The 18,844-nt window shown below is 38.3% G+C and overlaps 1 protein-coding gene across 1 annotated transcript in view; it reads right to left on the bottom strand.

The window, feature by feature from the left end:
- Positions 1 to 18,459, bottom strand: part of stx (ubiquitin-like domain-containing protein stuxnet) — a 50,628-nt gene extending 32,169 nt beyond the window's left edge. The window contains exons 1-2 of the mRNA XM_083125733.1: positions 18,035 to 18,459; positions 17,594 to 17,681 (exon numbers count right to left, since the gene is read on the bottom strand). Of these exons, the coding sequence (XP_082981859.1) occupies positions 17,594 to 17,681; positions 18,035 to 18,264 (318 nt within the window). The 5' untranslated portion in view covers positions 18,265 to 18,459. The remainder of the gene's footprint in view (positions 1 to 17,593; positions 17,682 to 18,034) is intronic.
- Between the last annotated feature and the right edge of the window lie 385 nt (positions 18,460 to 18,844).

Below are 18,844 nucleotides of genomic sequence, written 5' to 3'. Positions count from 1 at the left end.
TTGAACGTCATTACCGAAATCATAACATTTCATACAGGAACATCGAGAATGATTGCCGGGATTTTAAACTGTTATTATAAAAGAACTATTTAATGGATATACCACACGCGTGGCGTTTTAAAATGTTCAGAAAACTTTTAAGTTTTGTGTGACCGAGAGGCTTAAAACGGCGCATGCGCGGGAGCACCTTAAAGAGAGGTCGCTGAAGCAATTGCAACTGTAATTCTGGACACAATTCAGAAGACGAGACAGGGGATTGAATCAAGTCTAGACATCACCAGAGCTACAAATGGCGCCATATCGAAGTGTACTAAGCTAAGTCTAAAACTTTAAACTTGTCACACGTGTACATCCATTAATTACTTATTTTATAATTCCCGGCAATCATTCTCGATGACCCTGTATTTTACATATAGCGCACAACTATGAACTTGTCAGTATCCTGAAATTATAAAATTTCGATAAACTAAAATCAGAATTGCATGGTAGACTAATTTCAGTAGTACAAATTTTGTGTTACAAAAATAGCGGGTCAAAACAGGGTAACCACATTCTCACAAAGAAAAGCATGGCACAATGCACCTTGTTTTAGCTATTTCCATCTCCCATCCCAACCCCACACAATACAAAAAATACACAATAATAATAATTTGGCGATTGTATTTTATGATCGTATGGACAACTGTAAATTAAAATATTCTACTTATTGAAAAATTAACTTACGGTACAAACAATGAATTTATCAGGTACTATAGAAGACGTTCAACAGCCTTTGAAACATACTTTTCCAAGTACTATGTTTAAAAGAGTGTGGAAGACAAACAAAACTACAATTCTACACACGTTTTCACACTAGACGTTTATTTCTTAAAATCGTTTTGAAATTTGGGCCTAGCCTTATCTTAGTAAAATTCCATTAATTAAGTTTAACAGTGGATACATGTGTTCGAACGTCTGGTCACCCAAGGTCAATAAGGCTTGATTAAACTGACACTATGTAACGTTTTAACAAATATCTTGAACGGGCAAATGGAACTAAAGGACTGCAGCCTCAGTATTGAATTTCGCAAACAGAGGAGCATATATCGAACCTTTGTAGCCTCGAGGATGATAGCATCTCCAACTTGCTTCTCGTGCGCCCCAACCCTCTTTTGTCTCTCCCCCTACGCCCCGTCGGGACGATCAATTAGAAAGGGGAGAGACCGCGTAAGACATCGATTTCATGTCAGAAGCTCCATACCACTGATCACGGTTCCAAATTAGACATCGCCATGTTGCAGAACCCGACCACATCTCTTTTTTCCTGCTACAGGTATTCAATTTGTAGCGTCCTTGTACACTCGTCTAGTTGTGTAATATCAATACATTAAAAAAAACACAATAAAAACAGTCCAAGTAATGAGACCGAGATGTCCTTACAAAGAACGAGACGAGAACGGACCAGACTTCTGTAAAATCGAGACTTACCGTCCTTAGCGAACTTCTTCAAACACATTAAGTGGTTATTAGGGATAGACGATATCGGAAATTTGATATCGCGATATTTCGTCTCCACGATATAGATCGCCAAATATCGTTAAATTATCGTGACGATATATCGCCGACACGATACATATCGCCAAAATGACAATATATCGTCTAGTTGATATCGACTGGACGATAATTTTTCAACACTAGTGGTTATCTACCTGATTTTGTGTACATAAGCACTAGAAATAATAACCACGGTTATAATTATTTCCAAATAACTATTATAAACTAATAAAAATACAATTTTTTTTTCAAATAAGCGATGAGATTTAATATAGCAAGCTTTCTGCTTTTTCGTAATTTGAAATGAACGACGCCAACTTCCACGGGGAGTGTCCGATGGACCCGTTCCCGACGCCAGTGTGCATAACACACAGTATTTTAAAGCACTTACGAATTCACTCCATTATTAGTAACTGTCCCCCTGTGCTGCCTGGTTCCATATTTATCTTTAAGGGCTTCGTAGCGTCGAAACGAGGCGTCAAGAAGAAAAACTTGGGAGAAAACTTGATTCCTTTAACGACTTCTACACGTTGTGAAAACACCTCTATATGGTATTTGATCTTTCGAGATCCGAGAACTTTTGTGATAACGAAAGCTATATCTACCTATCTACGAGATCTTCAGATGTACCAAGCGGATATATACGTCATTATTATTAGTTTCATTTATAGTAATTGCAAAGATAATCCATTCGTGAAATTTGTGACCCCGTATTGTGTTCGATTTCCTTGGAAGCTTCGTATCGTAGCGACGAAAGAAGGTAAGGTATCAGCAGTCTTTGATATTCGTGCGTCGATAAAAACGTGTCGCGTAAGGGCCAAGCGTCTCTGGATCACTGTTGGCTTCTTACATTGATATCACTCAAGAATCTGATGTTTGAACGTGTGTTAGATCAAATAATAATTACACATGGGAACAATGCGGAACTACCTAACAAAAATATTAAAAGATTTAAAAATAAATAACCTGCTCGAAAAGATATAGTACTCTGAAAAACATGCGAGTAAGAGATTTGCTATCAAAATTTTAAGAAACAACTAAAGAACTTACTATTGTCCCAACAACTACATTAACCTTGATATGTAAACAATTGCACCTGCACTTACACATCACACAATGCATACCTATCACACAAAATGAACTACTTATTACTTATCAATTCAATTTATGATTTTATTATTGTATAATCTTTATATTATATTTATTGTATTATCGTGATCAATGTGTTTTTTCTATGTTTTTATTCATTTATTGTATCTTTGACAAGGGTTGGTTATAAGAACGGCCCACGACGCCGCAACACGCCTGCTTAAATAAATACCATTCCATTCTGTTCTCTGTATTCTATTCAGGATTTTCAATTCTTCATAGAGTTAGTACCAACGTCTCGTTCGAGAATGTATCATATTTGTGCTGGTAGAATTTGATGTGTAGAGTGTACCGAAATGACCGACGAAATGTCACTGTTGAAAAACCCATTATTGAAACACTGGAGGGTGTGAAGTAATGAGATTTAGGATAAGTGCAAAAAAAAAAAAGTACTTAAACTGCTTGCTATGTACCGATTGCGATAGTTCATGATTGACGTGTCTAATTATATACTTCGTAAACCAAATCAATAATTATCTTTTATTGTCTACTATTGTCACCCAAACTGGAGCTGCGATGGTCTAGTCAGTAGGAAGTCTCTGTCAGACGGGAGATGCGGGTTCGGTGATCTAAGGTGGGAAATTTTCCGGCATTGTCCCTGCAGAAAGCGGGATCACTCAGGGTCGAATGAATTAGTACGTGGGAGGAAAATGGGGGGAGCATCCTGAGGGTAAAGGCGGCCGGAGCGTGGTGCTGATCACATCAGCTCCAAGGATGGCTGAAATGGAGCCCTACCTATATATATATATATACCTATATGAACCTGTATCGCACGGGGATCTTTATCATACTTTTACCTTATTGTCAATCAACCAATCAACGAAAGAGGTTTAGTAGAAATACTACAAGGCATTACACTACTGACGTATTCGGTCCAATAATAATGCGGATTGAATCGGTGAAATGCGACCGGTCACGTCAGAGCAACTCGGCTCCAATGTGACAGCCCACATGTATTTACATCGTGTTTGTTCTGCCGTGTACAGTGGGGTGCACAAGTATTAACAAGCAAATTAACAACTATAGTCTCAAATAGTCTGGTTTTATTCCAATCTCAATTTTTGAAAAGTTTTCTGAATCTTTAGTTGAATTTAGAGTTTCTCGGCCACTTTTTAATAAAATTATGAAAAATATCGGCGAAATTTCTAAAAAAAAACAGTACTGTGAAATATATATAAAAAGGACTTTTTCTCCTTGCTTTAGTCGATGAGAGCTTCAAGAATTGAAGCAAAACGCCAAACAAACTGCTGACAGCTTCTACAACCGCAAACGTAAAAAAAATCCTTCATTAAAATCTAGTAGGATGCAAGAGAAAAATTGATTAAATTAGTCGTGGACAATTTGCCGAACAATACTTGGGCATCTCACTGTACGCCGATGTAAAATTTCAACCTAAACCGGATCCAATGTGACCGTACCCTTAGATGTGCTGGAGCATTTCGCAAGTTAACGCTTTCCCATCAACAAAAGGGCGGGCATGCGCTATATCTGATCATCAATACCGAGTACTTTTGAAGTATGAGAAGGATTCTACTATTCACTACAAATATCCACCAATTTACGAAATTTCACGTCGAATTCATGACACCGGCGATTTTCATTTGCTTAGCAAGGCTTTCGCAGAGATCAAAACATGCTGACAGCACAAATCGAGCTGCTGCGTAAGATCACAGCCTACAAATAGAGTTGCTACAAGAACTGAAATTTCCCTCGATGCAGGGAAATTCTGGTAAAAATGATACGTAAAAAAGTGCACAAGAGCAACTTTTGCACAACTTGCCAACCTGCCTTACAACCATCAGTGTCTTCCTATTACGTAATTTGAAACACCTGCAGTTACACTTGTGTCAGAAAAGTTTTCGAATTCTGTATACTTTTCGCAAAATTTACAATTTAATTAAATAAATAGCAATTTTTCAATGAATTACTACAATAATACCTTTTATTTGGTCTGATATTGCGCATTTCAATTATTCTATAACGAAGGGAAAAATAGACAAAAAGGGGATTTTTTATTCTGAGATTGTGGCAGCACTGGACCACACGGAGGCGATAATCATCCGCGTGAATGCAAATTTAATGGAACAATGAAAGTCTTGATCGTGCGGTACGGTATTGCACCCTGACTGTTTTAGAGCAAATAAAATAACTGCTTTTAATCTATTTTCTCTCAATAATAGCAGTATTTGACAATATTAAAATCATGTCCCGAAATAGAGCCAACATTTTGGACAAACTTTAAGCCGACACCAGTGGCACTCTTAGGTCGCCATTTTGTTTACCTTTGGATTTGACGGGAAATGAAGTAAAATGTTTGCCTCATTCACTTGCACTGTCCTGCTTGCTTCGCCCTGTAGACGCAACACATGTGGAGAAAAACACGAAAAGGATACTGATTATTGAGTAGTTTTTTTTAATCTCGAGAGGCTTAAAAACAATCACACCACCCAATCAGGCCCGTAGCCAGGCAGGATCCAGGGGGGGAGCTGAGCCCCCCTTTACACTGAGGTCAGCCCCCTTGTCATTAGGTAAACTACTTTGTGTAATTTGTTTGCAGTGAAGGGTGAAAATGTAAACAGCAGATATTATGTTCCTCACAACTTTGGTGAAGGATAAATTCAGGGAGCATGAACAGCAGTTATTACATTCGAAGTAGCGGCAAGTATTTAGGAGATTTTCTTATCTAGAATTCAGAAAGTTCCTTCACAGCGGAGCTTCTTTACCTGTACCTTCGTTGCCCCTGTTGCGACCTCCCATTTATACAGAAATCTGTGATGATTATCATTATGCAAATTCCCTGCGCATTTGTGTCAAAGGTGAACAGCTCCCAAATTTTGGGGATGAAGGGGAGTTTTATTGTTTCGGCCAGGGAGTTGAATGTACGCTAGGCACTATGATTGAATATTGTCCACCTTTTCTTGGGTGATGTAAATATCTATCATCAAACGTAGTATGGAGTGTAGTAAGGGATGATTTTAGTAAGAGCCAATTAACACTTCAAGCGATATTTTAAAAGATATAGAAAACATGTATTGTGTGATATTTCTAAACTGTATGTAACTTAATGACCCCCCTCCTCCCACACATAATTTACCTTCATTTAACACTGTTCAACTATTGAAAAATGGACTTGATTTACAAAGCCCCCCTGATAACCTGAGAGTCCCCCTAGAGATCAATTCTGGCTACGGGCCTGCACCCAATGCCTCCTGAGTCACATTTTGATATTCATTTGTTGCCTTACAGGATATTTGAAAATATTATATGAAGCAGGAGCGTATATTCTAGGCTATCTGCGAAACCTGAAATCTATAAAATAAAATACAGGAGAAAAATCCATCAGAAATTGTTCTCATTGATAAGCACCCAGCCATTGTTTTGGAAAGCAATAATTATATTTTAATATTTAATATTATAATAATCACTGAAATCTTGTCCACTCGACGAAGCCATCTTGATCACATATTCAGTGGTGAAGCGTTCTACCCAAATATATGTGGCTATTACGGATTATTATATTACTTATAACTTCATTAAACGACACTTAAAAGAAAACTGAAATTCTAGGTTTTCCGATAATTACAGCAAGTTTCCCACCCTGCATGCGAATGTAGCGAGGGCAGCCTGAGAGTGGCTCAGCTGGCCCATAATAACCTATGTGATTCGTGCGGGAAAACAGGGGCATATTCGCCTGTAACAAACTGCGAGGCCGGCCTCCCACTTCCGAAGAGTGCCGACCCTGTATATACGAGCGCGTGACGAAGCAGGCAGTGGACGTATACAGCTTGTTGAAGCAGCGTTTCCATGGAAGATTCAGAGTGTGCCGGGAGCGGGCCACACTCGGCTGCTAACACGTCGCGAAAATGTGTTTCTAACACCTCTAAACTTGGCCTCCTAACCTATCAACGTAGGCATTAATATAATTCTAACTGCAAATAATGCATGTAAGTTGGTTACCAGCGTTAATTTTTGTGCTTTTTTTTTTTATGAGGAACCGTTTTTCGCGAAGTGTTAGCTGCTGGATGTGCACCACACCAATCTCGATTGAGAGGGGGAAATTATTTTAAACTTATTACTTTGAGGAAAGGGATATGGAGGCGAAATTTTATTTCATGATTAATTACATAACCGAAAAGGCGCTACTTTTAAAAGGGGGCAAAGTGCAGTGCAAACGTATTGAGAAACCCCATGTTTCTGAAATTTTCTGGTCGGTGTGTTACACAGAAAGGTGTCTGTGTTCTCATTTAGCATTTCATCATTTTCTAAATCGTATTATAATTTGAAATAAAAGTCGAGTGTTGAAGAAGAGTTAAAAAGAAATATTTGATTGATAGATTTAGTTTATTTTACTTGGCTTTCTGACATTTTTGGCTAATTGGGAAGATTAGTATGAGCGATGATATGATGACATTGACGAAGGGACACTCGCAAAGAACACCTATGCCCAGGCGGGGATTCGAACCTGAGGCCCTTGTCGTAGCACGCTGTTATAACCAATCCGCCGAGGAGGTCTGCAGGAAAAAGAAATAAATACTAAGTGACGATCAAGTGATCCATTTCTTTAATGCGAGAAACATTTACGAGACTGTTATTGAAGTAGCAAATAATTTTTACAAGCAGCTTTAATAAGGGTGATTCATATAAAACACACATTTCTTTGCCCTTTTACTGAAACAAGAATACCTCGTAATTCTCCAAGTTAGTTTCACATGACGCAGGACATCTGGAAGATTCATACATCCTCAAGAGAGTACGCAGCTGTGCAGAATTTGGTAGCTTTCGTCACCGAAACTGGCTTTGCCCACGGGACGAGACGGGACAGGCTTTTAAAAATTCGAGACGAGACGAGATTGATCATGTGTCATAAGACAAACGAATATTTTCGAGACGAGACAGCAATTCCACGAGACGAGACAGGCCAAAGTCTCGTCTCGTGGGCAACACTAATGGATACAGTACGTACTTTATATTTTCATGGTGTTTGTTGAGCAACTGAATGACACAGAGCTGCGTAAAGGCTAGAGTTGAGTCAAGGATATTTTCAACAATATAGCGCCACATGCCATACATCGAACAAATCCATGGAGCTCAATGAAAGTTTTTGTGACGACCGGATAATTTTCAAGAACCTGTGGGCACAGAGATCTCCGGATTTGACAACCCCGGACTTCTTCCTATTGGGTTACTTAAAAGACAGTTTACGCCACACGCCCCCAGACTTTGGACGATTTGAAGCAGAACATTGTACACGAGATCAATGGTATTGAAAACAGCGTTCTCCAACGAGAAGCCAGTAACATGGAACTACGTGTTGCGTTGTGCTTGGAGCAGCAGGGAGGATATTTTCAGTATTTGCTGTAGAGGGTACAATCTCCCAAAGTTACTCCACATTTGTGGCATACCAAATTGTGTTTAGCAACATTCTTGTTGAAATAAATGTGTTAGTTTTCTGTGAATCACCCTGTATAACAAATGTAAGAGGGCTAGGGCTTGACACAATGGCTTTTCATTGTGTGATGCGTGGTCAAAACAGAGTCCCACTGTTTTCTCACCTTCGAGACAGAAGCACCTTTATTCTCAGATATCTAATCGAGAGTAGATTAAAGTAAAATGTGAACCAATGCCTCCAGGGGGAATCGAACCTTCTACTTCTAGATTATAAGGCGATAACGTTAATCACTACATTATCCTTTACAATCCCTATACAGACTTTTTCGAACAGCAGTAGATGAGATTCAGGCAATATGTTATATTTTATTTCCTAGGGGCTCTATTTTAACATGCTACTTTTAAAAAACTTGTCCCCCCCCGCATCTCTACTCCGTCCTGTGCCTACCCTTCCAGAGACAGCACGCTTCGTCACTGCATATATTGATCACTGATATTTTTATCAATGAGCACACACCGTCAAGTTAATGATCTGTCTGCTCAACGAGCGAAAATCTTGCTCAGCGACCATCGCTCAGATACTCGACGCGCCCCTGTTGTAAGTGGGAAATGTGCTCACCAAGGGGAATCGAACACAGGACCTCTTGGTTACAACGTTCCGCTCCGATAAATATGGAAGCTTCATAAAACTCCCGAGCGTATGAAAGGCTCGTTCGAAACAATGCCTCCTTTGTGATTGCAACTGCCACGCTCGGCCGCCCGCGTCGAAGTCGGCCGAGACATTACCCATCCCCTCCCGCGCGACTTGGCTCGTTTTTCCACGCTGAAGAATACCACACGAAGGCAGGTCAAATCACATTTCGACGTACGCTCTGGGACACGAAAAGGAGGTGTCTGTCAGGATGTGCGGTGTTGCCACATTGAGGCTGGCGCGCCGGACTTCGTTTCGGATGTTTAGGGCAATGAACGTCATCGAAGTGCATCTTTGTTTGATTTGGTTATCTTATCTTTCTTTAATGCCTCTTGTTGAATCACCACGATCAAGATGAATGGTGATCAGAAAAATCGAAATCGCATATGGACGACACTACACAAACTCCACAGAAGTAGAAAAATTACAGGGCCCCTGAAAATTTGAACCTGGCGCCAGTATTTTTTTTCAAATTCATTCTAAAGAAAATAGTATATATTTTTTAATACTTCGAGTTCACTTATGGAAATCTCCATTACTTTTCTTAAAAAAATAAAGTAAAGCGCTGCCCTGTGCTTTGCACCACGCCATGGAGGCGTATAGGGGGTTAGGGGCCCCACACTTTCTTGATTTCGGCCCAGCTGGGGGTGATGTGATCAGCAGCACGCCCCTGGCCGCCTTTAACCCCCCGAGTTTCCTCCAGGTACCCACTTTATACGACGCTGGGCGGGCGCCGGACCCGTTTTAACAGGTTGAAAAAGTCCCGGTTCTCCCCGCCGGGGTTCGAACCCGAGTCTCTCGCATGATAGTCAGACGTCATAACGACTGAGCTACCGTGGCTATTAAAAAAATAAAGAGTACAGCATATTAATGTTCGTGTTATTTTTGTATCATAAAATTAGAACAATAAACATGCCATATTTCTTCACAGTGGCAGGCCGAATGTTAAAATCTGCAGTGATATGATATAGTTGGTGTCATATATTAGAATATATTACATATATTCATGCTGTCACCGGTTGAGTCTTCTTTAGGAAGGCCGCAAGAATTAATTATAATCCAGTCTTGTATTAATTAATAATGTTTTAAGATCACATTTTAAAATGTGCAGCTTTATGTCAGTTGGAATGATTGCTTTCTTAGCCCGTATTTGAAAAAATAAAAAAAACTAGCCCCTGAGAAAAATTGGCTGGTGCATGGATTTAGTTTTGTCTACCCCTGATTATACTGGCTGAGACTACATGTTCCCATATTTTTGTCCATCCCTTGTACATGCTCTTTGTTTTACCCAATGATTTTCAAGGATTGAAACAAAATGCAAAACAAGATGCCGACAGCCTCTGCACCAGCATGCTTGAAGACATGCAGAATGGAACAAAAATTGAGGGTGAGCCAGGAATAATACGCAACAGAGTCAAGCATCTTGAGCTACAAAAACAAATTGGTCCCCCACCCCCCAATAATGGGGAGCAACTTTTTAACATCCACACTTCTGACTAAAATCTCTTTACCTAGGTCAAAAACACACACATATAAAGCCAAAAAACACAGCCCTACAAATGATTATGCTGTCTATAGATGCAAATGCCAGAGCCTCGTTGGCCTGCAGTTTGGGGTGTACTATGTACCCCAAACAGATCCAAGCATCTTGGGCTAAAAACAAAATTGGGCCCCCCATCCCATAAAGTAAACTTATTTAAATTTCCAGTACAGCATAAGCCATTGTAAACAAACAAAACAGCATCAATATAAACATAGCACAGTTTCACAATAGCATAACTCATGTACAATTTTTTTGTAGGTTGGTGATAAAAAAAACCAATAACAGCTGAAAATATATATTTGGTTAAATATCTATTGTTACATCTCAAGTTTCCTTTTTATGGTCTTATAAAGAAATTCCACGACTCCAATGTATCTCCATGATTCTGGGGTATTAGTGTGTAAATTTTCAGGGCCGGTACTCTACATCAATGGAGAGGAAAAAGCAGAGAACACTTGATACTGGGGAGGTATGAGAATGGACATCCATGTTCCAGATAGGTGAATAGTACTCATTTCCTAAATTTTAGTGCTTTCAAACTTCATAAATCCATTTGAACTAAAGTGAAGATTAGAAAGTATGTGTAAGAAAAATATATTCAGCATGAAAATTATTCATCCAAGAGCAGTGGTGAATGCAGAAACATTTCAGAGGGGCTAAAATAGTAACATTCACTCCATAGCCTGTTAAAGTTCTCGCCAAGCGATTATCAATGACCAAAAAATGCAAATTTATCTATGTATTTTGTTTGCAGCACCTATTGAATTACCATAGTTAGGAAAGGTACCAAGATAAGACCATTTACCCATTTTAAATAAAGGTTAACCACAAAATTAATTCATGCAAGTGCAGTTTAACAAGACCTGCAATGCAAATAATACATTTCGTGTTTACTCATTTTACATATGGTGCATTTATTGTAGGGAAAATACAAAACTGAGGGCTCTGCTGAAGGAGTCCATTAATTTTTATATAGCACGGTTGTATTCTTAAATGATTATTAATTTTTGCATAAAATCATCCATGGTAAAATGACATCTGAATTTATGTGAACCAACTTGGTGCAATGTAAAGCTCATTCACAATCCCGCTACAAGGCTCTCACTTCTACTGTGGTATATTTTCGATACGCTTCCTCGCTCATGTATGTTGACATTTTCCAACAATTGTTAACAATGTATGGTATTATTTTCTGTGTCATCTTGTACTACATTTTTTCCCCCTTGCTGTTACTGTTTCAGTGTAAAATGGTCATACAGTACTGTATCTGAAACTTTAGGTAAATAAATAAATAAAATTATACTAGTTGTCTGTCATTAGTTATTAGAATGAGCCTAGTACAGGTATGTCTCCATAATATCATGAAAGTAATATATTCTAGCCGACGAGATTTATTGTTTATGGCATATCCAAGGTGGGGGAGAAGGCAGACTTCTATAAATTTATCCTTTTGCAGGATTATAAGTTGTGATCAATAGAAATAAAGAGTATTTACTTCTGAAGAAAATAGATTTGGTATTTCAGATTATAAATTTTGATAAACACAAGCTGTATTCTCAGCTTATCTCGTGTGTTCCTGCTACAAAGTGCAACGGATCATGCACCAGTGAGCAAAAACATGTGACAAGACCTCTATGTTTAATTAAACCAAAGAATGCCTCATGAACAAAGAGTCTCATGCATCACTTTATGAAGTGATGTGTGGGGTTTCATGTACACTAAAATAGAAAAATAAGTAATATGAGAGCTTCCAGTTTAGCACCAGAAGCCAACTTGGATTACAAATAAGAATCCTGAGAAAGACAGAGGTAACTGCAAAGGGAGGAATTGTGACATGTAAAAAAATTAATGTTTCCAGATGGTTGGTCATAAATCTAAGGGAGACTTTGCACTGAAGAGACATGCGACATGTGTTGCTTGGAAGCAAACCCTCAGTAATCAATGCCACCTTTCGAACCGAAGAGACACTGCAAGCTGCACATGTAGAACTGGGCCATTTTCTCAATACCATGCACCGTGATGCCTCATTGTTGTTGTTTGCGCATACACAGCGAATGTTTCATTCCAACAAGCTATATTTAGACTCTAGAAGAGAGCCCAACCCGAGATCTTAGTGTTTGAAGCTCAAATTTGTTGATATAATAAAGTATCAATATGTATAGATATGTATAATGATTTAAGATTTAAACACAACACCCTTTTTGCTTTATCATATTGTTTGGTGCAGTTATTAGCTGTAATTTGCCTTCAACATCCTGTAACAAGGCCATGTTTTTGCCACTTATGATGAGACTGCTTTTATTTGAAAAAGCCAGCAAATGATGGCACTTTAGTCCAAAATAGATCAGTCAACATGGTAAAGTACTCTAGTGCATTGTTTCTCAATTGCTGGGCCACAACCCGGTACCATGCCCTCGTATCAACTATAGTGAGCTGCAAAAAGTTCTGCTGAAAGTGGTTGACAACTATCATAATCCCAATATCATATTGGAGTTGTGAGTTTTCGTTTCTTAAGTGCATTTTATGCACAATAAACATACTTAAACAGTTTAAAGTGGGACCTACCCTACTGTGTGCCTCCACCGGTTATCGAACCCGGGATCACAATTGCAAGTAGAGGACGTTACCACTTCCACATCCATATTTTTATATTTGTCAACAATCCTACACATGTAATCAAACTATTATTACTCTTTATGGAAATGCTAGAATTTATTTATCAGAATTTAATTTCATAGGCACATGATAATTCATGCATAACATCTTAAATACTGTAAAGGTATTTACGAGGAAAATTCTTGGGCTAAGGGCATTGACTTAATAAAATTCCCGGGACATGGTTTCACGAAGGTTGAGAACGATTTCTCTAGTGTTTAGGTATTCACTTTATTCAGGCTGGAAAGTCTAGTGTATACAGTTTGAGGTCAGTGCATATTATTTCTCATGCCCAAACCATGCCTCTCCAGAGTTTCAATAAATTACAGAAATTTTATAACACTATTCACATATAACAATGACTAGTTACATTTTTTTTCGGGTGACTAAAAAACTGATTAATACAATTATATCGGTACCATCATGCAAACTGAGCAAAGAAACAAATGTCCCTAGCTGCGTGCATCTTGTCTCTTCGGTGTGAATTCTCCCCAAGATTCACAGTCTGCAGGCTATAGGACAGGGCTTCCCAAAATTTTTGTTTCACGGTGCCCTTAGTGTTTCAACATTTTTCCGCAGCACCCAAGTAAGAATGTAGGCCTATTTAACACTTGCAATGCTCGGTTAGTGTGGTTAGGTTGCTTGCCTCAAGTGTAAAAGTACTAAAAAAAAACACATATTTGTGCCCCAGGGCACACTTTGGGAGCCACTGCTATAGGAGATTGAAACACCACTAACTCGATCATACCCACAATGCAAGCTAAAAAAATATCAAAGTGAACTCCACTGACCCCTATGTCATATCATCATAGTTGTTGACTTGAACATGTGAAAGAAGATTACGAAATACATGAATGAGCCACGGTGACTCAGTCGGTAACGCATCTGACTATCATGCTCAAGCTCCCAGGTTTGATTCCCGACCGGTTCAAATCTGGGAACTTTTCTAACATTGGAAATGGCCCCAGCACCCACCCAGCATCGAATGACATGGGTACCTAGGGGAAACCCTGGGGGGTAAAGGCAGCCAGGGGTGTGATGCTGATCCCATCACCAGCACTTGTGACCGGATCAAGAAAGTGAGGGGCCTCCCCCCCCCAACATGCCTTCATGGCATGGTGCTAAGCACAGGGGAGCACTTTACCTTTTTTATTTTTTTGTTATGAATACAGAAATTATAAAACTGGTTCACTATTTAATCAACTTATTATTAATATGATCAATATATCAAAATATTTACGAGCAAATTGAATAAATCAAGAAAAAAGTTTGTGAGCACCATGTAACAGAATATACACCACATTGATATCCAAGAAACACACACATAGTATTTGATTTAAAGTGTTCCTTCCATATACCAAGCAAGAAATTGGAAATATCACTGTGTGTGATTTATTGTTTAACCTTTTGATGCCCAAGCATCTCGAACGAGATACCCAAAAGTAACCCTCGGGGTACCAAGCGTCTCGATCGAGATGCTGTGTCAAGGTCTAGTTTTTACGTTATAACTTTTCCATTTTTGGCTAGAATATCGATTTTATTTTTTTATATTGTTCCTAACACATGTATTTAACAGAAATTGTTTTTTGCTTTTTTTTTGTCTTCATGAAAATGGAGGGGGAAAGGTGGGAAAAGGTACTTCTATTTTGCAGCTCTTTTCAACGTCAAATTTTTGCCGACAAAGGAAGACCGGCTTTGTTGTTCTGTTGTTACATTGGTCATACAGAAATGATGCAAATATTTTTCTGTTTCTTACATGCGAGCGATAATTTCTATGTGCATTTTGAACTTTTCATATCCTTTTTTTCGGAGGGGCTGGGGGAGAAACTTTTTTTTAAAAAAAAAATCCAGGGGATTTCCCCCCTATCACCCTCCATAAGTGCGCCAAATGTGAATAAATTATATATCGTCTGAATCTGTGATTCATTCTGCGTACAACGGTATATCGTTCATATCTCCAGGGCAAATAGTCTCTGAGCTAAAGTTATTTCAAGGTACCGCTGCATTTTGAAGCTTGAATCAGTGGCGTGCCGACAATTCCTTTTGGGGGTATAACTCAAGTTACATTGGTCATATGATAATAATGCAAATATTTTTGTGTTCCTTACATGTTAGCGATCATTTCCATATGCATGTCGACACTGTCATGTACTTTTTGCCTGAGGGGAGGGTGGGGGAACACAATTTTTTTTTCCCGAAATTTTGGAATTTTGAGAGTTAGCCCCCTCCCCCTCGCCACAAATACGCCGAATTTGCAAAAATTTCATATAGTCTGAATCTCTGGTTCATTCCGCGTACAACGGTATATCACTCATCTCTCTAGGGCAATTAGCTTCCGATCTACACTTATTTAATTGAAACTCTGCTCTTTGCTCAAAATTGGCTCGGTACCCAGAGGCTTACTTGTGAAAAAGGTCTTGGGCTTCAAAAGGTTAATGTTGTATATGCTGATTGATCATTACTGAACAATGTTCCAGATAAGATCATGAATACCAACTCCTGTTTTCTTCTCTAAGGTGTTCCCAAATGCCTGTATTATTTTTGTTCGTAAAATCAAAGGAGACAAAATTCACACAATGCACCTATCATCTACCCCCACCCCCTTTGAGATGTGTTCCAACATGGTACTCAAGCAAGTGACAGGTTCTTGTTTTTCATTAATGATTGGAGTTTCGTAATTATTATATAACTGTACCTATCTAAGCAACAAAGGGAGCAGACAAAATGGTTTATAGAATTTTAGAGATTTAAAAATATGTGGGCCTCTAAGCTCCCCCTCCCCTTTCAGGTAAGTTAGTTTTTTTTGTATGGCATATATGAGCTGACGAAACGTACAAATTACAAAATTTATTCATAACATTTTTAAAAAAGTGCATGAAAGATAAAGATTACTTTTCATTTTGGTAGTGATTGAAATTATAGGAAATAAAATTAATAGCATTTGCACTTTATTTCAAATGCATAAAAATTAGTCAACTGCCTTGTTGCTACTTCAAAGGGAAGTTCCTAAATCTAGCATAATCATCTTCAAAGCTTTTAATCATTTCATGGAACGTTCTAAATAGAGAAGAAATGACTGTACCACATTGCCGATTTCAATATGATCATGTAACAATAACCACAAAGGACAGGAAAAGCAAAAATGTGAACATGATTTTCAATATTCTTGCAAAAATCAACCCAATACTGCTTGTAAAGTTAAAATTCTTTACTTATGTTATTTTCAGTAATTTTCTTTCAACTTTTGGGCTAAGAATGAAAGATGATTAGGTGAAACTGATGAAGGGACAATTACTCGCAAAGAACACCCATGCCAAGCCTCGAACCTTTCGTGGATGAAATCGAAAGTTTACTATGCATTGCAGAGCCAGCAAATAAGCACAAAAACTATGCCCCAAATTAGTACCAGTACAATAAAATAAATGCACTGAAAGCATTTCAATTCTAACGAACAAAGAAAACAATGTGCTCTGAAAAAACTATCACCAAAATCAAACAACCTGTATCCAGAAATATTAGAGGATATATGACTTATTAATAAGGAAAAGCAGATAATTACTTTCAGTATGAGCAATTCTAATAGAGAAGTAATTTAAGCTGCAAGGTTATATTCATCTCATTTCCGTTCAAGCATATTCACTAATCATTTACCTATTATGTAACAACTCCATCCAAGAAGCACCTTGGGGAATTTTACAAAGTGATGTGAAGAATTTGTGTGGAAAAAGTACAATGTTACTTGTACAAGAATTACATTAATGACAGTCAAAATATTAATCTCCTCTGTAATAACTAAAAATGGTACACAAAGCCACCTTTCATGCAACTTTTCACTGATGTTTCACATGGGAATCAAAATCTCAAAAAACAGTTTCTGTATATTCGCACATTAATGAGTTCAAAGAACAGAAACTGGAAGTTTTCATTCCAACACAGGTGAATGTTCATCCATATGAACTTCTTTTAGAAGTAACTACTAAAATGAGATGCCACAAAGTATTGATTGGAAAAAAAAAATATTGCCATCTTTGAATGGTCAGATCAATTATTTACTGCAGCTGAATTGGAGAATTGTAAACAGCAAGTTACTATAAACATTTCATAATCACGTATAAAGCATGATCACACTATTATAACAAAAATAAATTATAAATGGTCTCTTTGCTAAACTTTTGAAGGGTTCCATAGCATCTACATTCCATCTGCTTCTTCAAAATTAACGAATCTAGGACAGCCATCCTAATTTCGATCCAGACGACACGTTTGTTGGCAAATACGTCGACGAGTATCAATGAATGATTACACACATTAATGAATGTTGGGAATAAGTGGAAATGCCATTACCACTTCCAAGCTGCGCCCACGGCTACAGGCATCCTGTAAGAATCACACTAACACTAAAACTTTGCGGTAGAGTTCACTTTACATTCAAGAAACAAGTACTTCGGATTACATTTTTATTTCAACCTGCGACTCGGTAGCCATTGTTGTAGTTGGTACGCCTGCTTGCACTTCAGTGTGACTCGGTTGGAACCATGACCCACAAACTAGCGGTCGACGATTCATGTAGTCCAGCCCAAATAGGTTACGGACATACATTTAATTTTTGAGGAAATAAAAGATAAAAAACTTACCAATAAGCCAGTCTCAACGCTGGGTAACAGGGTAAGCCTGCTTCCGTCCACTAGTTGATTTTCTTGTAAGGTGCCTTCTCTGAGTTGCCTGAAATAATGATGATTCTGCTAATTTCAAGGTCATGTACAAAATAATTTTTAGAGAAAATTCTAACTAAAAACACGCACCGAAACAATTATGTTCTTGGAGTTAAACAGCAATGATTATTACCCCAAATTACACTTCAACATGCCCCATAAAAAATTACGAAATTAGGTTACCTAGTTCAATATCGGTAAAAAAAACATGTAGTTTCTGCAAATTATTGTTACCAGAACATTTTTATCACAGCTTAATTCTAAATATGCATTATTATGTACGTATAAATAATCACTGCTACGAGTGAAATTTACACGTCACAATGAACACAAAAAAAAAAGTTGTGAAAATCCTTTACTTACCTGTCCCGATGTAATAAGCATATTCTTTCCTTTGGCACTTTAAGTTTCTTAGAAATAAGTTTCTTAAGGTTCTCAATACTTTCAGTTTTCGACACTTGAAGATCAAACTGGCCTCCCGTTGTAGGAGTTACTTGGACAGTAATTATTGCATACGCACCACCACAGCCACACCCGGGGTGAGAGCCAGATTTAACACTATCACTAGAGGAACTTCCACCACCACTCTCCATAGTTCGATTTTACACCCGAAATAACTTTATAAAAACACAGTCCTTTGAACACTCCAGCATCACAACACAGCTTCTTTTACCACGCACTCACTTCGGAACTGAGTCATTGCTCTGGTGCTTACTGCTTACCAACCGTGCAGCGAGCGAATAGCTGCGTTGTTTGACCGTGGTTGTCGGCCTTGCTCCTCTCTGCAGTGCTGCCAACACACAACGTCGGAATTTATTTTTACTACCAGCGTCTTGCAAGTTGCTTACGCTTCACTGGAAAGGTAGCGTTACCTGAGTCATATGTTTGACAGGTGCGTATCCGTGTTGCACAGAGAACGAACAGCACCTTCTGTACCGTAATTTTTATATTTCATGTGCCGTTTAAGAATGTCATGTTTATATTTCTCACTAATCATTATTATCTACCTCTCCGGAAAAAGGGCAGTGCATTGGCCTGGACTTTAAACATATGCATGTGCATAGTAATGAGTGAACGAGGGTACATCGTCATAGATTAGATAGTGTATCTAATCTGTGTAAGTGATCTATTGTCCCAAGGGAGGGAAGCGGGTGAAATGGATAAAAATGTCAA

Source organism: Lepisma saccharinum, chromosome 7 (assembly GCF_977018435.1).
Source record: "Lepisma saccharinum chromosome 7, izLepSacc3.1, whole genome shotgun sequence".
In the NCBI taxonomy this organism is placed as follows: domain Eukaryota; kingdom Metazoa; phylum Arthropoda; class Insecta; order Zygentoma; family Lepismatidae; genus Lepisma; species Lepisma saccharinum.
The sequence above is the reverse complement of the archived record's forward strand: the minus strand, read 5'-3'. Positions and strand labels throughout refer to the sequence as shown.